This window comes from Rhinichthys klamathensis, unplaced genomic scaffold (assembly GCF_029890125.1).
Source record: "Rhinichthys klamathensis goyatoka isolate OS25496 unplaced genomic scaffold, OSU_Roscu_1.1 h1tg000476l_1, whole genome shotgun sequence".
In the NCBI taxonomy this organism is placed as follows: Eukaryota; Metazoa; Chordata; class Actinopteri; order Cypriniformes; family Leuciscidae; genus Rhinichthys; species Rhinichthys klamathensis.
Window position 1 is genome coordinate 57,155 of NW_026606964.1, and position 23,202 is coordinate 80,356.

General features: G+C 36.9%; 1 protein-coding gene across 2 annotated transcripts in view; it reads right to left on the reverse strand.

Moving 5' to 3' along the window:
• Window positions 1-1,688: 1,688 nt before the first annotated feature.
• itgb1a (integrin, beta 1a) overlaps window positions 1,689-23,202 on the reverse strand; it is a 54,771-nt gene continuing 33,257 nt past the window's right edge. The window contains exons 5-17 of one of the 2 annotated variants that reach the window (XM_056237033.1): window positions 23,000-23,170; window positions 19,529-19,767; window positions 16,251-16,406; window positions 15,714-15,809; window positions 14,977-15,066; window positions 12,052-12,192; window positions 11,763-11,965; window positions 10,239-10,477; window positions 8,215-8,437; window positions 6,856-7,085; window positions 4,523-4,689; window positions 2,996-3,073; window positions 1,689-2,467 (exon numbers count right to left, since the gene is read on the reverse strand). In XM_056237033.1, coding sequence (XP_056093008.1) covers window positions 2,996-3,073; window positions 4,523-4,689; window positions 6,856-7,085; window positions 8,215-8,437; window positions 10,239-10,477; window positions 11,763-11,965; window positions 12,052-12,192; window positions 14,977-15,066; window positions 15,714-15,809; window positions 16,251-16,406; window positions 19,529-19,767; window positions 23,000-23,170 — 2,033 coding nt within the window. In that variant the 3' untranslated portion in view covers window positions 1,689-2,467. The remainder of the gene's footprint in view (window positions 2,468-2,995; window positions 3,074-4,522; window positions 4,690-6,855; window positions 7,086-8,214; window positions 8,438-10,238; window positions 10,478-11,762; window positions 11,966-12,051; window positions 12,193-14,976; window positions 15,067-15,713; window positions 15,810-16,250; window positions 16,407-19,528; window positions 19,768-22,999; window positions 23,171-23,202) is intronic. The other variant, XM_056237034.1, reaches the window with a different exon arrangement.

Genomic DNA, 23,202 nt, shown 5'->3' on the forward strand with positions numbered 1-23,202 from the left:
CAACAACATTGATCAAAAAGTTGCCCTGTGTATCATCACCTTTAGGCTATATTCTGAAGTTATACTGTATTTGAGAATAAACTAACATAATAATAATAATAATAATAAACATAATAGCAGTGAAGTGATGTTTTAAGGTCTATATTTTTTCATAAATATAAGGGTTTATTTAGACATCAAGAATATGATTATTGATAGTATTGTTATAAGCGCATATCAGTGACCCTAAATAATGCTAAAAATGCGTTTACCACTTTGAAAGAAAGACAAGATCACAATCATTTAGATTTTGTTTTAATAAATAAATTCAAAATTGCAATATTGAGAAAACCAGAAAAAAGGCACTTAAAAAACAAGCTACATTGGGTGTTGCGGCAGGTTATCATCCTTCAGCTTGATATTTATTATATTGTCAAGCATTACAATAGTTTAAAATGACTGAGTCTGCTTATTATGTCCAAATAAAATAAGTAAAAATACAGGGTTGTTGTACCTTTGAGCATATATGAACTTTAGAAAAAAAAAAAAACTATACACTCTAATTCTTAATTTTCTCCACATAACTCTCCAAAATGTTTTTTTTTTTGTAGCAAAGAGCTTTATCTCTGATTTCAAATGTGTGAATTACAACTTCCATTTTTTATTTTAAATATACTATCTGAAAACATTTAAAATTTCATTTGTAGGTACCAATAATTATGCTCATTTGTAATGAGCGTTTAAAGGGATACTCCACCAGTTTTTCTTATTAAACTATGTTATTCCCTTAACTAAGACGAGTTGATACATACCTCTCTCGTCTCAGTGCGTGCACTATATCGCTCTGTATTGCCGCAAAACTATGTTAGCACTTAGCTTAGCCCATGCATTAAATATGGGCCAAGCAGAGAAGCGAGCAAACACTTCCACGTTTTCCCTATGTAAACACAGTTACTCGAGTAGTGTAACTTGACCTGGGCTGGTGACACAAAATAAACCGTTGCGCTTTTCTAAGCGTTTAAAATTGATGACTATATTGTATGGCGGAATACCATAACAAGTGCTTTTGAGCACTTCGACTTGGCGCAATAATATCTTCACTCGTGAAAAGTCCCGGCTCCCGCTTCCTCTCCCCCTCCCTCTCATTTCCGTCAATACAACCAACGTGACATGCGCCGGTAGTAGTAGTTTGAGCGGAGTTGACGAAGTAACAGGTTGTTGGAAGCTAGTTTGTATACAATCATGGTTAAAACGTGCATCGTAAAGGGTTGTGAAAATAAGGAGAATGTACATAGTGCTGTCATTTTTCACCGAATTCCAACACACCACATACAGCGGAGAGCTTGGTTAGCTGCTTTCGGGAAAGCTCCGGTCTGTTCTGGATCATATCTTTCCCTCTCACGGTCCATAAGAGCTAATTCCTCCTCTGTGTACTCGGGTTCAAACAGATATGGCTCTGGGTCTTCTACAAAAAAGTCATAATCATCTACAAAGTCCGCCATTGCAAATGATCTGCAGTTTGCTAATAGCACAGCACAGGTAGTAAAAGTCACGTTGGTTGTATTGACGGAAATGAGATAAGATATCTCATAATATATATGAGAATATATAGTTAAATAAGAAAAACTGGTGGAGTATCCCTTTAAGGACATTTGGCTTTCTACACCGATTGACTACAAACTACAGGATTTCACCTGAATACACTGATACTCGTCAAGAGCCACATAATAGTTCAACATATAATCCTTCATAACACATGACATACACATTTGCAGCTGACCACAAAACACGTGCCATAATGAGCAAGAATACATGGGAAATAACTGTTTTCACTTTCTTAAAACAAAGGCATGAAATGCATGATGTGTCTGAAAGTAAATGAATATGCATAGATTATCAGCATATTAAACCAAACTTTTATCAACCCCCAAAATAAAATCACTTATACACTGGTCACATAGTTTTCTTATGCCAAACATATGACTGACAGCATCAGCGATGAAGCAGTTTGAATGCAGATAGAATATAAACAAAAAAATCATATGATATTTTAAAATAGCATGTTATTTTGCAATCTTTTGGGAAAAGGGTTCCTTTACACTACAATTTAAAGTGAAACCCTTAAACACTTTATGCAAAGGCACAAAGACCTGTTCTGTTCGAAAAGAGAGGATGTGTGAATGTACGCAGGGCTAAAAAGAAGAAATACTGGTGTAAATAAAAAGACTATACAACCTGTACACGTTTGCAAGGGACGAGAGGCAGCCAGTTCTTTATAAAATACTACTTCCTTAAACAGAGCTACAATACTGGTCTAAAAGAATGACATTACAATGAGAAAAAACAAACCATTTAAAGGAAAACTGAGGAATTCTGCACACTCATCCCTTCCAAAACACTCTTGCATGTGAAACCAATGTCATTATTTTCCTTCATATTTGGGGTTGATCACAGTTGTGACAGCGCTCTTGTAGATGGGGTTCTCTCCCTGTGAAAGCAATACAAATAATATCTTTAAAAATAAGAAACAAAAATACAGTACCGTGCAACCTCAAAATGTATTTACACCCTAAGAAAGTGCAGATAAAACAACACATGCAGCTATATAACATTTATTTACAGCATTTCTGAACACATTGATATCAAGAAAAAGTCAAACTCTGATTAAATATTGCACAACACCGTACAATGCTCATGCTGTAGTCGATTAGTGATTTTTACCCAATGCTTATTGTATCACTTTTGTATCAAGATTAAACAGTCAACACTCAACCAGACCATTCAAGTGTTGAGCAAGCGATCTCATTGGCTGCAGGATCAGCAGAGCCAATCAGCTTGAGCCATGAGCTAATGATGTGATTGCTTGGGACCGATCAGCCTGCGCCCTCTAGAGTTTCATGACTGAACTACACATAAATAATACAAAAATGGTTGGAAATTATGGAAAAATGGTGATCTGGTAAAGAAACTGTCACACACACACACACATGCAGAAAGAGGATTGAGATATACAAACTTATAGAGCCACAGCTTTACGTCCATAGTTTGGGTTCCTGAATTTATTAATAGGACTCTTGTAAATTGGATTCTCTGTCTGAGAGTGGAAAGGGACAGATAACAGATCAAGGACAGATGAAGCAACAGAAGAGCTGAAATGATGGACAAAAGATGGCGATCATAGGGAGATGGACAGATTTCATGAGCATGAAAGGAAAAGGAGGAAAGCATGCATACTGAATGATGACGTCAGCAACAGAATGAAGTATAAATAAAGATGCAATGAGGTAACAGCATAAAACCTAGGACACTGTAAAATAAAGTGTTATTGTGTACTCTATTTAAGTTCACTTAAAGGGATAGTTCACCCCAAAAATGTAAACTCTGTCAGTAATGACTCTCCCTCATGTTGTTCAACCCCGTAAGACTTTCGTTCATCTTCGGAACACAAATTAAGATATTTTTGATTAAATCTGAGAGCTGGATCACTCCACCATAGGCTTCTAAGGGATTGAAACTTGCCGGAACAGAAAAGTTAGTAAAGACATCGTTAAAATAGTCCGAGTGACGACAGCGGCTCAACCTGAAGTTTATCAAGCGACGAGAATACTTTCTGTGCGCAAAAAACAAACAAAAATAACGACTTTATTCAACTCTTCATGTTCTTCTGTGTGGGCCTCGAGTGAGTTCACTTAGTGTAACAGCGCAGCGCTTCTGGGTTGTACGTCAAACGTAGGCTCACTATTGGCCAACGCTGGTCATGTGTGTGTGTGTGTGTGACGTCCAGAAGCGCTGCGCTGTTACACTACATGAACTCACTCGAGGCCCACAGAGAAGGAAATTAATAGTTGAATAAAGTATTGTTTATTTTTTTTTGCCCACAAAAAGTATTCTCGTCGCTTGATAAACTTAAGGTTGAGCCGCTGTAGTCACTCGGACTATTTTAACGATGTCTTTACTAACTTTTCTGGGCCGGCCAGTTTCGATCCCTAAGAAGCCTATGGAGGAGTGATCCAGCTCTCAGATTTAATCAAAAATATCTTAATTTGTGTTCAGAAGATGAACGAAAGTCTTACGGCGTTGAACAACATGAGGGAGAGTAATTACTGACAGAGTTTACATGTTTGGGTGAACTATCCCTTTAAATCGTCTTTTGTTTCATTATTCAATATTATATTATCTGCAAGTACAGATTTTTCTAAATATATATATTTTTTAAACTCTATTCACTGAAGCACACTTCTGTTTCAGCAGGGTGATCATGTCCGGTGAGCCAGCAGAGGGCAGCAGTGAGTCTTCCACACGGACCTCAACTGGCCACGACACACCCAGAACAATGAGGCCTTGAGAATCCAAAAGCCTTTCCTTGCAGTTCCACGGCTGCCTTAAAGTCAGGACAGCTTTCCTAAAAACCCTGCTCTTAAACAGGACAACCACACTCCTGATGAAACAATCTGGGGATTTCGCGGATTAAAAACTTGAAGGAACTTGAAGCACTCGGTCCAGTTTTAATAAAGTTAAAACTCTTCTTTTTTTTTTTACATACCGTGTCCCACTTGGCGTTCATCTTCTCTTTCTCAAACTTGGCGAACTCGCGGCGGTCGTGAATGATCATGAGCAGTTTCCAGATCAGAAGCAGAGCTAGACCAATCAGAACGATCCCTGCCACCACACCCGCCACGATCGGGATGATGTCAGGACCCGCCGGACACTCTGACACACAAAACACATACACACATTCAAAAATAATACAGGTATTCGTTTTCTTAATGATTGTGTTTCCACTCCTCATGTCATTTCAAGATGGAACAACTTAAATATTTTAACAAAAATATTTTGTGGAAGAAGGTTTGGACTATTCCTAACAAGTATCTATTGGTAAAAGAGATTTATTTTAAGCTTATTCGTCTGTATTATCCTGTTAAAACTTTCATTGCGTCGAAATTTAAGTATAGCTGTGAAATGTACTTTCTGTGATTCACAACCAGAGACTCTTTTGCATCTTTTCTGGCATTGTGATCATACAAGAAAACTTTGGCAAGATATTTGCCAGTTCATTGTAAATTACACTGAACAAAATTATAAATGCAACACTTTTGTTTTTGCCCCCATTTTTCATGAGCTGAACTGACTTTTTCTATGTACACAAAAGGCCTATTTCTCTCAAATATTGTTCACAAATCTGTCTAAATCTGTGTTAGTGAGCACTTCTCCTTTGCCGAGATATCCATCCACCTCACAGGTGTGGCACATCAAGATGCTGATTAGACATCATGATTATTGCACAGGTGTGCCTTAGGCTGGCCACAATAAAATTACTGTACAGGGTATTTTTACTGTACAGTAAAACTGCACATTTTAGAGTGGCCTTTTATTGTGGCCAGCCTAAGGCACACCTGTGCAATAATCCTGCTGTCTAATCCGCATCTTGATACGCCACACCTGTGAGGTGGATGGATATCTCGGCAAAGGAGAAGTGCTCACTAACACAGATTTAGACAGATTTGTGAACAATATTTGAGAGAAATAGGCCTTTTGTGTACATAGAAAAAGTCTTAGATCTTTGAGTTCAGCTCATGAAAAATGGGGGCAAAAACAAGTGTTGCGTTTATAATTTTGTTCAGTGTATATATATATAGGCCTATATATATATATATATATATAAAGAATTTTAGCTTTATTTCAAGGATTTTTTGTTTGAGTTTTTCATTTTTGAGAAGCAATATAAAAATGTTTATTTTTTTTTCCAATTTAATTAATTTGCTTGCAAAATACTTTATCCACAAATTAAAACTATGAAAGTGACCCCCAATTTTTCTCACTTTCAAGATGTTAAGGTCTATATTAAATCCTTTTCTACCTCCTGTAACAAAAAGGTTACTAAAACCTTGAATGTATGCTCACCGTTTGATGTTTTTTTTATAATCTTTATTTAATATTATTATTTCATATTTTGTGGGGAGTATTGTTATATTTATGTGATCTGTTTAATCAATTTTTCCACATTTATTTATTTCTTATTTATACACATTTTCTACTTCTTTCTTTCTTTCTTTCTTTCTTTCTTTCTTTCTTTCTTTCTTTCTTTCTTTCTTTCTTTCTTTCTTTCTTTCTTTCTTTCTTTCTTTCTTTCTTTCTTTCTTTCTTTCTTTCTTTCTCTCTTTTTTTTTTTTTTTTTAGAAGTTTGTTTTGAAAGCATGGGTGAGGAATTTTCATATCAAGTTTTTATTAGTGGTCCAAAGTACAAAGTCAGTGATCGAAGAAAAGTAGTTTTGCTAAATTACCTTTTGGAAACAGCTAAGATGGCAATTTGGAGGTCAAGGAAAAATAGGATCTTGGGAACTGGTTCAATTGATGCAGAAAGAGTTCTGAAAGGGATGGTGGCTGCTCGTATTAAAATTGAGTTTGCTTATTTCAAATTAGTTAATAATATTATGGATTTTTCTGCAATGTGGTCGGTAGGAAGTTTTTTGTGTGAGGTTGGGGAGGATGAAATGTTGGTTTTAAAGATGTAATGAAAGGGCTGTAATCTGTATTGATTGGATTGTGTTTTAATTTATTTTTAATATTTTTGGAGATTTTTGGATGACTTATTGGAATGAAATATGATAATTGTCTCTCTCTCTCTCTCTCTCTCTCTCTCTCTCTCTCTCTCTCTCTCTCTCTCTCTCTCTCTCTCTCTCTCTCTCTCTCTCTCTCTCTCTCTCTCTCTCTCTCTGTTAAAATGTGATGTAATATTTGGCCGTCCCTGAACTCCTGGCTCTTTTGTATTCTGTAAGTAAATGTTTAAATAAAAACAAAAACAAAACAAAGCACATACAAATTAAGACTGGGTTTTTTGGCACTTAAAGCGCAGATGTTTGCGGTGTGAAAGCTCACCTAAAGCCTCCACCACGTGCACCTCCTTCTCGGTGTTGTTGACGGCGTAGGTGTAGTAGAACCAGCAGTCGTTGGCGTCTCTCTCTTTACAGTGCATGAGAGGGAAGGCCTGCACCGGCTGAGGGAGCTTATCCCGGTCCTTCACCACGATCAGGTTAAAGTAGCCGCAGTCTCGCTCACACGTGTCCTTCTTCTCTCCGGTGCCGAACGCCCGGCACTGCACACACTCCCTGCCACAGGAAAAGAGCCGTGAACGTGTTCAGATGGAAACCTTTTACCCACACCAAAGATATTTATGACTGAGAGTTTAAATGTAGCATTGCTTTGCTCACAATCTCACAAAGAAACAGGGCCGATATTGACAATGTACTAACTCTGGCAAAAAGTCCACTAAAGTTGCCCGTTGTGTTTTGGAGAGTTAGTACCGAAATTTCAGCTTTGCCACCAAAGGAATAAATTTGGAATTAAAGGAAGGAATAAATTAAATTTCACAATATTATTGTTTTTACTGTACTTTTGATCAAATAAACGCAGGCTTGGTGAGCAGAAGAGACTTCTTTAAAAAACATTAAAAAAGTTTAAATTATATATCTGTACATATCTGAAAATATATTTAAAAACATTTTAAAAATGGCCAAATATATATGACTAATATACACACAGAAAAAAAAAACTTTTTTCTTTTGTCAAATCAACTAATGTTGTTCATATAACATAATATTTTGAGTTTCGGTTGATTTACATTAACTAAAATCTTTAGTTTTAATAAAGTCAAAATATTAAGGCAACCAGAATACTCACTTTTTTAAAGTTCAACCAACAATCATTCTTTACCGTTTGCTTATGCCGGGTTCAGACTACACGATACTTTTGTGTGTTGCGATAGTCGCTGAGTCAGATTATGTGATTTTGATTCCTAAATTCTTGTTGTGTCATGGACAAGACACAGGTCAGACTACACGTTGCTGACCAATCATCACTAGCCGTCTTTAACGATGTGCGTGATGTCATCGAGAAGGCGGAACTAGCGACTGACTTCAGAGCGTTAACAAACAATCGCTACATTTAAACTACATCGCGACTGTTAAAAAAGTATTAATGTGTGTGGTATGAATGTAATTCGGACATACCATGTGACCTACTGTGTCAGTCTTTAATGCAAAAATATTTATATCATCCAACATATATTTTGCATTCAGTCAAATACATTTTGAATGTGAAAAATATATTTTGTTAAGCTGTGCTGTTTACACCATGTATTAAGCATGTATTCTGTATAGAAACCTGATATTTTTTGGTGTTGTGCATGTTTGTACATGTAGCCCGATATGTCGCACATTGGTGGTGTGTGTGACTGACTTGTGCTCGGTGCAGACCCCGGGGCAGGTGGGGCAGATCTCGCAGGTGGGCCCCTGGAACTTGGGGTCGGTGCACCTGCAGGTCCCGCACTCGCACATCCCTCTGCCGTTGCAGACCTGCTTGTTGGAGGCTAGGCAGGTGGAGGTGTCCAGAGAGCAGTCGCACGCACTCCCGGTGTAGTTCGTGTCACAGATGCACACCCGACACTCACAGCTCCCGTGTCCTACAGGAGAAACATCACAGCAACCGCCTTTATCTCCGGATCTACATGCACTGATGCTACAGCTTTATAAACGTCATAATCATTTGTTAACAAATTCATTACTTTAATGAGCTCCTTTAAATTATAACATTGTTTAAATTAAAACCTTTTTTGCTAACTGTGATTTTGTATATGTATGTGCTTTTCTGAAATACATAACTAAGACAGTTACTTCTGATAACAGATCACTATAAATTGTAATGTGGACTCGTGCATTTTCTGTAAAGTTGCTTTGAAATTTCTTACTTGTATTATTGTCTTGTTTCGAGTCCAAATATCTAAATATTCTTAAATCAAGATGCATTTACTAGATGAGTAAAATGCCATGAGATGTTAGGTCTTGTTTTCTAGGGAAATAAATCACAATTAAGAGAGTTGTTGCTTAATGCAAGCAAAATTATCTGCCAATAGTGTAAGAAAAATAATGTTAAACAGAAACAAGATTATTTGGTAACGCTTTAGATTACAGCCCGGAAAGTACTGGGTAATTAAAGCAATTTTACAGCATAACCTTCTGTAATTCTAGCGTACCTATAACATACTTACAATAAGTATAAGGGAACAATATTTTAAGTTTGGGGAATAAAGGGGTAAAACCAGGAGAATTAAAAAAATATTTATACTGTAAGTATAGAACTAAGGGGAACTTATTCTACTATTATGATACAACAATCTTACATTTGGGAGCAATTTAGCGAGAACATACACTGCGTACCTTTTTGAAATAATGGTGAGCCAGTACATACTGTATAGGCTTTTTAAAAATTACAGGGTACATATTTATGCATTTATAAAGTAATCTTTTTTTAAAAAGTGCACTGAAAACAAAAACTATTGCAACTTTTGCTAAAATATTGGGGAAAGATACTCTTGTTTCATGTAGTGGTGTTTGTTACCCTCTTGTTCCATGTAGTTACAGGGTAAGTACAATCAAATTGCATACACACAATCTTATATCACTGACTCGGAAACCTTTATTTATTATACAAGCCCCACTTACCCTGTAACCACATGAAACCAGATATATTTCCCAGTATTTAAAAAAATTGCAATAGTCTTAGCTTTTGCCTTGAAACATGTTAGCCCAAACTTAAACATCTGCACCTTTGCTACCAAAAAAAAAAAAAAAAAAAAAGAGTATAAATGCACAGATATGTACCCTGTAATTGTAAAAAAGCCTATACAGTATGTATTGGTACACAATTATTACAAAAAGCTACGCAGTGTATGTTCTTGCTAAATTGCTCCGAAATGTAAGATTGTTTTATCATAATAGTAGAATAAGTTCCCCTTAGTTCTATAATACTTACAGTATAAATATTTTTTTAATTCTCTTGGTTGTTACCCCTTTATTCCCCAAACTTTACATATTGTTCCCTTATACTTACATGTAAGTACTTTATAGGTACACTATTATTACCGAAAGTTACTCTGTAAATTCCTCTTAATTACACAGTACTTTCCGGGCTGTAATCTAAAGCGTTAACGATTATTTTTCTTACCCCATTGGCAGATATTTGAGCTTTTTTTAAGCAACAACTCTCTTAATTTTGATTTATTTCCCTAGAAAATAAGACAATGCATCTTGATTTAAGAAGTTTTAGATATTTGGACTGGAAACAAGACAAAAATACTAATTAAGAAAAGCATTTTTTGCAGTGTGCCTGCTTTCCACCCGTTTACATGTCCTTTTCCTCTATTAATAGTCTTCTGAGTGATGCATCGGTGGTCCAAAAAAAGAAAAAGCTTCCCGTTTCAGTACCTCCACAGAGTTTATTATTGGAGCGGTCGCAGTTGAAGTTGTCACACTCGCAGAATTCTCCGTTGTAACGTTCTTCGGGATTTTCCCTCTTCTTGCACTCGCAGGTCCCGCACACACACTCGCCGTTATTGCTGCAGATGTCCGTGCTGTTGTCCCTACGGCAGTTCTTGTCCAGGTCCTCGGTGGACACCTCGTCTTTCCGGCATTCACACTGCCTCCCCACACGGCCCTTATTACACCTGAACGCACACGAGGAGAACTGAGAAGATGCTGAGAACAACAACATAACTAATGTAGAGATTCTGACTCACGCAGTTAATGTCCAAACAGGTACAAAAAGATGTTTTACATCAAAGTTTAACCCTAAAATCAACTGTATTCTCAATAAAGCAAACATTTATATTTGTTTTGCATTGTGACATTATTTTCTTTGACTTTGAATTGTATTTAATGTATGCTGATTTAAATAAATCACTGTATTATATTGTTACAGTAATGCAATAAATCATGGTATTATGTAAATAATGAGAAATACAACGATACTAAATAAAAAACATTATCTGGACCCTTATGATAATGTGAATGAGATTTTCCTCGCCATTGATGGAAATTTACAGCTTTCTGTGTTTTCACTGTTATATTAGCCTGGTTAAAACTAGAGCATTCTCAGTTGTAACCGAGTTATGGTCTGGCAAAGACAAATCATTTCCAGAGGGGCGTCGCCAACGGACGTCGCGGATAGACCTAAACCCAATCAGAGCGATGAAGGAGATGACGTATGCAGAGCGGCGGAGACACATCTCCGAGTGTTGTTCTTTGCTCGGTTTTTAACAAAAAGGAAACGTTCAAATGGCTTAAAACAGACGCGATAGTGATGTTCGACGGCGGCATCCATCTTTGTAATGTAGGCTACAAAATCTGCTTCAAAACCCCAGCGCTGTCGTCATCGTGTAAAGCCCGCCCCAACGCTTCTGATTGGTGCCTCGATTTCGGCGGATTGGAAATGGGCTTGAATGAGCTCTTTGCCAGACTAACTTTCAGAGCAAATCTAAATTTGCCGGAAGTTGTCTGGGTTTTCCCAGGCTAATGTTATATGGTAGGGGGCGCTGATTTCCTGATCAAAACACGGGCGAAGAAGAAGCAGAAACTAGCGATAGCATATGTAAACAGATACATATGTAAAATAACGTGATCACCATCATTAAACTGCCTAATGTTACTGAAGGGGGTGGACTGGAATCCGCTGCTGCTTCAATTTATATGTAATGAATGAGTGATTATAATCAAGCTATTAATCTCTCTCTCACAAACATAGACAAACACTCACACACAGATAAGGGGAACAAACACACACACACACACACACACACACACACCCACCCACACACATATAATATAAGCACAGCATATGCAGTTTGTTTCACCTTCCAGGAAAAAAAATCACATGTAATTTAGCAATTAACCAAACTCATGCATTTTTATAAGCCTAAGCAAATCCAGGATAGTGACGTGAGGACGTCTCACCTGCAGGCTCCGCACTCAAACGTCCCATTGCCGTTATGGCACATTTCACTATTCTTGATGCCGTTCTTGTGACAATCACACTCGCAAATAAAGTTGAGTTCGATCTCGACCTCCTCAGTAAAGCCCAAAGGCTTGATCTTAATGGTTTCCGGTTTGCCTTGTTTGGGACAGCCTTGAGCTGTGATATTAATGTTGAACGACACCTGAGGATTCATTGGAAACAGGAAAAGATTAAGGAACAACAGGCTACAGGTTTCTGATGCCCATTACATCATGCTCGTGAACTCACCTCGTCCCCGATGGAGATGTTAGAGCACTTCCGCCCATTCTCTCCCTCATTCACGAGTCCATTCTTACAGTGTGACTGATAGCTGATCGTCACTCCCTCGGGAAGCTTGCTGTTCTCCAGGATCACCTCTGAGGAAAGAGACTGAGAAAACATAAATCAGTCCAGGTCCTTTAGATACTGGAGATATTACAGTGTTTTACAGTCGCTAGGACACATTTCTCAATACTTAGGTCACTTTTTCAAAACTCTTCACACAGTTCTCCTAACCAACTTTCAGCTCGGCACAGCAGTTAAAGGGTTAGTTCACCCAAAAATGAAAATTATGTCATTAATGACACACGTCAGCAGCGTCACTGAACGCGGATCCACAACAGAACCGGAATACACACACACACACACACACACACACACACACACACACACACACACACACACACCAGACACACGTCAGCAGCGTCTTACGTCAGCGGCGGCACTGAACGCGGATCCACAACAGAACCAGAATACACACACACACACACACACACACACACACGTCAGCGGCGGCACTGAACGCGGATCCACAACAGAACCGGAAGACAATACAATGCTGAATAAAGTCCTAGTTTTTGTTATTTTTGGACCAGAATGTATTTCCGATGCTTCAACACACTCTAACTAACCCACTGATGTCACATGGACTACTTTGATGATGTCTTTATTTCCTTTCTGGACAAGGACAGTATACCGTACATACATTTACAATGGAGGGACAGAAAGCTCTCGGACTAAATCTAAAATATCTTAAACTGTGTTCTGAAGATGAACGGAGGTCTGACGGGCTTGGAGTGACATGAGGGAGAGTCATTAATGACATCATTTTCATTTTTGGGTGAACTAACCCTTTAATTTCACATTCAAAATGCACTAAAACTACAAAATCACGTCGTTCTCAAATCAACACATTATTCCAGAACACTAGCAAAGGTTGACAGCCAACAAACACACTCTGTCACCCACAAAACAATGACCTAAAAAACACTAACAACAGGAAACTTTATACAGTGTTCTCCTCTGTAAATGCTTTCTCTCTTCTACCTCTCTAAGGTTTAGCATTCACTGCAATATATGTGACTAGAATGAGTTAGACATGACGCAGTATGCTTCAATATGACATATATTTTATGTTTTTGGAGTAATTCCAAAGTACAACAATTTGGAATTACAAATACAACAATACACACCATGATCCACTGATTCAGACACAATAGGAATCAGCTGTGGTTTGTCCAATTGTTTTTACACCATTAGATTCGAAATATATTTCATTACAATATTACTGTAGAAATGTGGCAAAATGCTGTCTTATTCAGTTTTATTGTTCTGAACTTAAGTTTAACAGTTTTGAAAACAGCATGTGCAAATTGGCCTGTAGTTTTGGCGGTTGTTGTGTAGAAGTGAGAAAAGAATTAATGTAATTTGAAAGATGTAGTCATTGAATGCATTTTGTGCCAAAGCAATGATAAATGATCCACAGTTTAGCCCACATATACTTCTGTTGTGCTCACTGTGTGAAGAGGGAAGAAAAAGTGACCTAAGTATTGAGAAATGTGTCCTAGCGACTGTAACAGTAGAGGCCAAAAGTGAGAAAATCTTCACCCTTCATTCAAATATTATTAAAGATGTGTTAAAGACTTTGTAAGCATATTGCATAGTTGTGCCTGGAGTCAACTGTCTTATTTGTGATAATAGCGCAATAAAACCAAATTGTCCAACATATATTTTTTATTTTTTTAATCTTTATTTAATAAGAAATACAATTTACAGACCCAAATCTACAGAGACACTACATGCTTATACATTCATCCTCACATTCATACCCCACAACATACATGAGAAAAGGTTTCATATAATTATAATAAACAGAATATTATTCCATTTTTTGTTATATTCATCTAATTTATTGTTGCTTTCTGCTATTATCATTTTTCTAAAAGAAGATACGACCTTCACTCTAAACAATGCTGGGTTGTTTTAACCCAAATTGGGTAAAATATGGACAAACCTAAATGTTGGGTTAAAAATGTAATTTCAAATTTTAACTCAACTTCAACTTTCTCTTTCAACTGTAATTTTTTTAATTGCATTTTTAACCCAACATTTGGGTTTGTCCATATTTGACCCAAATTTGGGTTGAAACAACCCAGCATTTTTTAGAGTGTTATAACATTCTTAAAGTAACCTAAACACAAGCATGATGATACTTTTGTTTTAAAAATAAACATTTTCCCTATTAATAAAATGGTATTTATCACAAGCAAACTACCTGTAAAATGACCAAGTACAATAGTTTGAGGTGTTATGGTAAATTCCATTCTAGCCGTCTTTAACCAAACTTGGACACTTGACCAGAATTTATATACTACTGGGCGAAAGTCAAATAAATGCCATAGGTCTTCCTCTTCTTCCTCACAAAATCTGCAATATGGATTATTTTCAATGTGATATAAATATAACGTTTTTTTTTTGTTGCAATTATCTTGCAAACATTTTTTAGTTGGAATATTCTTGAATATGAATCTACAGTAGTGTTATAAATTGATCTAAAATATTCTTTCCATGGAATTGATCCATTGATTTCATCTTCCCAGTACTTCCCAACATAATTGCCCAACATAATTTTTGGCCAGGCTATCATACAAAGAAATGATAAACGATTGCTTTTGCTTTTTCCGGAGAGCTTATTGTTTTTCTGTGCACACAGAAACCTGTAGCTTTAGTTTGGATTTTGTCCAATTAACTACGTTTAGTGTTTTGTTCTTGCCTCAAGAACATTTCCTTTATATTTGAATGGTTTAATCAAACCTGTAAGGGTCATTAAAAACAAATATCCCCTCCGGACATGATTTTTGGCCACTACTGTATAAAGAAACTTTATCTACTCACATTGTATGCATCAATAATAAGATTGATAACATTGCTGGAGTTTGCTGAAAGCGTTCCCACTGCAGACTTTGGAATCAGGTTTTTGAGTTCCTGTGGAAAGGGGAAAAAACAGAGAAAAACATTCATGAATCTTAAGCACAGGGACGCAGGGTGTTTGTTTTACAGCAGGGCTTTTAACCAGCAGACAGGAACTCTAAATTATGACTTTGCCGTCTGGATCATTCCAAGCCGGGAAACTATCTTGGGGTTGTGGCTTTCCAAATACAGAGAAGTTGGATTCAGGAGAGTTTCAGGCTCTCGGGAGTGACATATTTGAGATGGCATTTCATTATACAATTCATCCATTTGTAACACACAGTCTTGTCTCTAGATATGGCTCTTTCAATGCAAGTCTATGGCATTTTTAAATCAGTTTTATCATCCAGAAGGGGAATATTGTAAGTCTGATCACGTAGAAAAGCAATAGCATGCCTCCTCTCAACCGGCCACAGGGTTTGAGGACTCACTCATGCAACACTTGCATGTTATGTGCTTAAATTTAACACTTAGCACTGAGGCTTTGGTTAAATCCAGCTACTGTAGCACCACACACAAGTGTGGAAAGAGACTGCAGACCTTCTCTTTGAGCAAGTAAAAAAAAAAAAAAAATGAACAGGGGAAGAAACTACAGGCTTGAGACAAAAATAGAGAGTGTTCCCGCTCATGCACATCATTAAGATAATCATCTATGGACTTACTTTGTAAACCGGCTGAAACTCTTCTGTAACTGCGAAGATGGTCTGGATGTTATTTTCACTCAGTTTTTGAACTAGGTGGGCGATGGAGGGGTAATCCTAGTCAGGAAAGGACAGGAAAGATATGAGCCGAACATCCAATACATCTGGTCTGAAAATCCCCAGAAAACAGGGCCGTAGACATTGAGAGGGACAAATTTGTCAAATTTTAAATTAAAAATAGCCATTTACATGATTCTTGTCATATAAGTAGTGATTGAATGCGAGAAACAGGGCCATTTAGGAATACGATTAAGTGTCAATGTGCACATTTTAAAATAAAAATATTATTTGCAATAGTTCATATCACAATAGATTCAAGTTCTTTCTTTTTCTTTTTTCCTATTTGAATCCTTTATTTCTTAAATTCCTTTAAACAAAAGGACCATTACATTTGTGACAGCATCTATGCAACCCCCCAAATCTAGAATTAATTTTTTTTTGTCCACCCAAATGTTCAAGACACGGTTACGGCCTTGCTGGAAAGTGTGATATACATACATAATAATGGCTCATCGTGTACATGCCGTCTTTTAAGTGGCATTTCCCATCATTGGGAAGCACGATTCCACCGAGTTTGCCATCTCCGGCAAAATGAAAACCTGCGTCAGTAGAGAACACCAACAAACGGGTGACATTTCTCCAGCCAATGTGGTTCTGAGAGAGAGAGAGAGAGATAGATAGAGAGATAGACAGAGAGAGAGAGAGAGAGAGAGAGAGAGAGAGAGAGAGAGAGATAAAGAGAGAGAGAGAGAGAGATAGATAGAGAGATAGACAGAGAGAGAGAGAGAGAGAGAGAGAGAGAGAGAGAGATAAAGAGAGAGAGAGAGAGAGATAAAGAGAGAGAGAGATAAAGAGAGAGAGAGAGAGAGATAGAGAGAGAGAGAGAGAGAGAGATATAAAGAGAGAGAGAGAGAGAGAGAGAGAGAGAGAGAGAGAGAGAGAGAGAGAGAGAGAGAGAGAGAGAGAGAGAGAGAGAGAGAACAGGGAGAAGGAGAAAAATGAGGCCAAGGGATACAAAGAGTGAGCAGAAAGTACAAAAACAGATTAAGAACACAAATTAATTAAAGATGCAATATTACTGTGGCATTTAAAACAGAAAATAATCAAATAAGGGCATTCAGTATAATACTGCCAGTTACATACAGTCTGTCTTATTAAGAACTAGTTTGACAAACTAGCAGTTATTTAGTACATAATAAACTTTAATATAGAGATGCACCGATATGAAAATTTTGTCCGATACCGATAATTCTTTATATTTGAAAGCCGATAACTGATATATTGGCCGATAAATATAAATCCAAATTTGTATAGAATTTTTGAGATCCTGATTACAAAAACAAAAGTCACCATTAAAGGGATAATTCACCCAAAAATTTTAATTAGCCCATGATTTACTCACCCTGAAGTCATCCTAGGTGTATATGACACTCTTCTTTCAGACGAATACAATCAGAGTTATATTAAAAAATATCCTGGCTCTTCCAAGCTTTATAATGGGAGTGAATGACTGTTTCTGTTTTGAGGTCCATAAAAGTGTATCTGTCCATCATAAAAGTGCATCTATCAAACAGATGCACTTTTATGATGGACAGATGCACTTTTATGATGGATAGATGCACTTTTATGATGGATAGATGCACTTTTATGATGGATAGATGCACTTTTATGATGGATAGATGCACTTTTATGATGGATAGATGCACTTTTATGATGGATGAATGCACTTTTATGATGGATAGATGCACTTTTATGATGGATAGATGCACTTTTATGATGGATAGATGCACTTTTATGATGGATAGATGCACTTTTATGATGGATAGATGCACTTTTATGATGGATAGATGCACTTTTATGATGGATGAATGCACTTTTATGATGGATGGATGCACTTTTATGATGGATGGATGCACTTTTATGATGGATAGATGCACTTTTATGATGGATAGATGCACTTTTATGATGGATAGATGCACTTTTATGATGGATAGATGCACTTTTATGATGGATGGATGCACTTTTATGATGGATGGATGCACTTTTATGATGGATAGATGCACTTTTATGATGGATAGATGCACTTTTATGATGGATAGATGCACTTTTATGATGGATAGATGCACTTTTATGATGGATAGATGCACTTTTATGATGGATAGATGCACTTTTATGATGGACAGATGCACTTTTATGATGGATAGATGCACTTTTATGATGGATAGATGCACTTTTATGATGGATGGATGCACTTTTATGATGGATGGATGCACTTTTATGATGGATAGATGCACTTTTATGATGGATAGATGCACTTTTATGATGGATAGATGCACTTTTATGATGGATAGATGCACTTTTATGATGGATGGATGCACTTTTATGATGGATGGATGCACTTTTATGATGGATAGATGCACTTTTATGATGGATAGATGCACTTTTATGATGGATAGATGCACTTTTATGATGGATAGATGCACTTTTATGATGGATAGATGCACTTTTATGATGGACAGATGCACTTTTATGATGGATAGATGCACTTTTATGATGGATAGATGCACTTTTATGATGGACAGATGCACTTTTATGATGGACAGATGCACTTTTATGATGGATAGATGCACTTTTATGATGGATGAATGCACTTTTATGATGGATGGATGCACTTTTATGATGGATAGATGCACTTTTATGATGGACAGATGCACTTTTATGATGGACAGATGCACTTTGATCATGGATGGATGCACTTTTATGATGGACAGATGCACTTTTATGATGGACAGATGCACTTTGATCACGGATAGATGCACTTTGATCACGGATAGATGTACTTTTATGATGGATAGATGCACTTTTATGATGGACAGATGCACTTTTATGATGGACAGATGCACTTTTATGATGGATAGATGCACTTTTATGATGGATAGATGCACTTTTATGATGGATAGATGCACTTTTATGATGGATAGATGCACTTTTATGGACTTCAAAACAGAAACACCCATTCACTCCCATTATAAAGCTTGGAGGAGCCAGGACATTTTTTAATATAACTGATTGTATTCGTTTGAAAGAAGAGTGTCATATACACACCTAGGATGACTTGAGGGTGAGTAAATCATGGGCGAATTTAAATTTTTTGGTGAACTATCCCTTTAACAGCCATGTCCCAAGCACACTATTATAATGATGTTCTCATTATAATTTCATGTAGCCTATGTCAGACTTGCTTGTTTCACTTAAAGCACAAATGAGATATGTTACATAAATGCTTGATATATATAGTAAAAAATAGAGATGAACTCACGGAGTCACGTAATCCATCAAGTCCTGTCCCAATAAAGACGTAGAATTATATGAAACAAGAATGAGTGCATGTCGGAAATAAAAGCGCTGAATTTGATTTTCTCTCTGTGTGTGTGAAGTGTGTTTTGTTTTTGTGTCTGCAAGGAGTAAGTGTTAAATAAGTACAGTGGTGTTGTTATAATTGTCAAAAACAGGAATAAAACAATAAATATCGGTTCTGTATATCGGTTATCAGGCACATAAACATGCAAATGATCGGTATCGATTATAAAAAAATCAATATCGGTCGATTTCTAAAGGAAATAATGCCTTATTTATTGGCTTTAATATATCGGCCAAATTTTCTTATCAGGCCGATAGCGATAACATTAAAAATGAATCGATACGACACCGATATGGTGGCCGATATATCGTGCATCCAAACAGAGCAAACCGTCCTCCAGCTGTTTAATACTCACTCCACAGACGGCAACCTGCATGATGGCATCAAACCCTCCCTCGGGAGAGTCGAGGTTTCCAGATATCTGCTGTTTCCCCACCAGACTGTTGAACTGCTGGCCGTTGCTGGTGAGTTTCAGCACGTTCTTGTAGCTGAAGGGACTGGTGCAGTTCTGGTCCCCAGTGCAGGGGTTCAGGAGCTTGGCTGGAGTCGTGCTGATGTACGGCATCACCGTCTTCTCCACGAAAGAGCCGAAACCTGTCCGGAACAAGGTGATTTTCGTAAAACTGAAACCAAGACTTTTGGTCAAAAAACTATTGGTCAAAAAACATTTTCGTAAACTGAAATAAAATAATCAGCAAAAATCGGTAAAAGATCGGTTTCGTAAGTAATAAGCTCTCATCCTGGGGTGTGTTTCCCGAAAGCATCGTTAGCAGGGCTCAACATAAAAAAAAATCTCCACTGGCCCCCAGGGCCAGTAGATCAGAGTTTTGCTGGCCCCTTCTTTATTTTTACTGGCCCTGAAAGAAATATAAGGAAAAGCACTTTTCCATTAAACTGTATTTATTGTATACATTAGAATTAATTTTTCTTGTCCCCTCACAATGACAGTAAACTAATTATTACATTACATGAGTGATGAGTAACGTTACATAGGCCTATTTTCACTTCAAAATGGTGAAATTAAACAAAAGTATATTAGTTTGCCTGATTATTTTTGTCATTCGTTTAACATTTATGACCTAAAAAAAGCTGTCAATGAAAAAAAAGAGGAAGAACAAAACAATGTTGAAATTGAAGGATATGGAAACAAATATACACTGTAAAACCTGATGAGTTAGTTCAACTCAAACCGTTTGAGGAAACCGATTGCCTTAAATCATTTAAGTTTATTAACTCAAACAATTTAAGCTTAAAAAAATATTTGATTTGTGTTCAAGTAACTCAATAACTTATTGTTAAGATAACTTGGGTAAATAAAGTTAATAGTACTAATTCCATTCAGTTAATATAACTTAAATCTATGAAGTACACTGTAAACCCAAATAAGTTGGCAGAATTCAAAATACTTTTATTAGTATGAACTTAGTTAGCTTTAAAAAGCTAATCTGCTAAAATAGTAAATGCTAACATATTAGCTATGTTATACAGAACCACTTGCTGTATGAGCACAGCAATATAAATGGATTATTTGCTCTCAAATCAAGCTGCATGCACCACTTGTCACCATGATGGTAACTATCCTAAAGCCAACATTAACAGAAATTCTTCTAAATTAGCATAACAAAACATGAATCACTACTAAATCTCACACATAACATTAATCTTACATACAAAAAACATTATATTACACTTAATTTTAGCATTTACTCTCCCTTTCGAGTGCCATCGGCAAAGCATGCTGGGAAATAGACATCCCAGCTGTTTGAGTTAAACTTAAGTTCGTCTAAATTAAAATAAATAATTTCATAAAACTCAAAACAATGAAACAGTTCAGTTTACTTAAAATATATGAGTTCAGTGAACTTGAAAGAAAAAGAAAGTGCTAAATACTCATAAAAGTTAATTTGACTGAACTAATTTGTTTAATTTAAGTTTGTCCTACTCAAACCAATTAATCATTTTGAGCATTAGGGTTTACAGTGTAGGGAATGTAATGTAGGCTATGCAATAGGCTATATTATGTGCAAAAAGGTGGTTCAAATCACATTACATTCTAAAATTGTAACATTACAATCTAAAAACTTTGTTTTTAAAATGACTAAAGGCTAAACTAAAAACAAAAGCAAACACTAATTATTTTAGCCTGCATTTGATTACCCCATTATAATGGTCACTTTCATAAAAAATATACTTGTAGGTTTAAAATTCCACATATGGCACATTTATTGTCTCCAACAACAAATATTTTAGCAACATGTATATTTTAGTCAGAATTTTTTGCGCTACTCTTTATTGTGCTCGTCTGTTAGAGGCGCGCGTGCTCGCGGCGGCGCTCATTAACGGAAGCTTGAATTTTAGCGGAGATTCACTTGCAGAAGCTCGTCCTCTCCTGACAGTGAAATGGACATATTTGTTTGACTTTCTAACATTTACAGATGGAGAATATACCCGTGAAATGTAAGTTAAGCACTGAGGAAAGCACCACATCTCAAACGCATTAAACAGCGCAAGTATTTATCTGTCAGTCAGCAACAGTATCTGTCAGAGCATCTGACAGGGCTGCTTTAAACTTGTTAACTATATCTTACTAGTTATTTTGAAGCGCTTAATACTAGCTTGTGTCATGTTTAGGACAATTGTACTATGTTCTTTCACTGCAGGATCACACTGCTTCCTCCGCTATATTTTTCAGATGTGCTCGTATCAAACTACTGTATCGATAAACGGTATTGCCTCATTCCATATCGTTTAAAAAAATCGATATATTGTACAAACTCGATATATGGCCTACTGCCCAGCCCTACTAGGAATGTCCTCTTTCTCGTATCAGCCTCGTAGTTCTTCGACATTTTAACACGTTATAAATAACCTGAAGTAACATTGACACTCTTCGCGCCACTGTGTATCATGACGTTTGCTGTTTGTTTTGCTGATGGCCATTCACTGGCCCGCGCGGGCCAGTGACTGGCCAATCAACTAGCCCGACAAACTCTTTTACTGGCCCCGGGCCATCGGGCCATTGCTTATGTCGAGCCCTGTCGTTAGCCAACTATGGTCGTAAGTTCTGTCGTTATCAGCAGTTCAACGAGTCGTGTTTCCCGAAACCATCGTTCCAACAAACATTCGCAAACACCATCGCAGAGTTGTGTGTGTGAGCGACAGATCTCGAGCTGCGGTTAGAAGCAGTTTCTAGTTTTCATGACATGTGGACTCAATAAATCCTGATCTTGAGCAAATAAGCAGCAAGCTGACATTCAGTGCAATCCGTGTCTTTTATTTAGAATACATACAAATGTCATTTACATCTTTTAATTTGTCAAGAGATTTAAAGCATCGTTTTTGAAGAGTGCGCATGTGTGAACGAGCTCTAGTGCGTAGGAGTCTGATTGAATCTGGAAATAAAGCAAAATAACAGAAAAATTTGAAATAGTCCTCAGATGTCATGTCTGTAATTGGTATCAAAACATCTAGCGTTAATTCGATCTCAAACAGTTTCATTAAAAGAAGTTATTACTCCAATAACTGCGTGACATCATTAACCAACGTGGTTGAACCGACCACTTTGCGACAATATGGTTTCGGAAAACAGTCGTGGGATAGCTAGATGATGTCTTCACCGATGTATCGTACTGTGACAGTGAAGCGGCGAGTTACAGCGCTGTACGGGAAACACACCCCAGTACCAGAAAATCACATTTTACTTTATTTTTCAATGTATGACCGTTATTACGTCAAGCTTTACAGGGTTAAAACTGGTATAGAACCAAGGCTTTAAAGCTAAACTACAAGAGTTTAGTTTCACAGCATGGTTTTATAAGACTCTCACCTATCCTGAAATCTGAGGTGATCTTGGACATTTCCTTCATCAAACTAGTCCCGAGATTCTTGACGTTCTCCAGGTCGTCCTTCATGGAGTAGGACAAGTCCATCAGGTAGTACAGGTCTATGGGATAGTCTTCAGCCCTCTTGAACTTCAGCTTGATATTTTGAGGTTCCCCTACAGAAATAACAATTCGTTCACAAAACAAA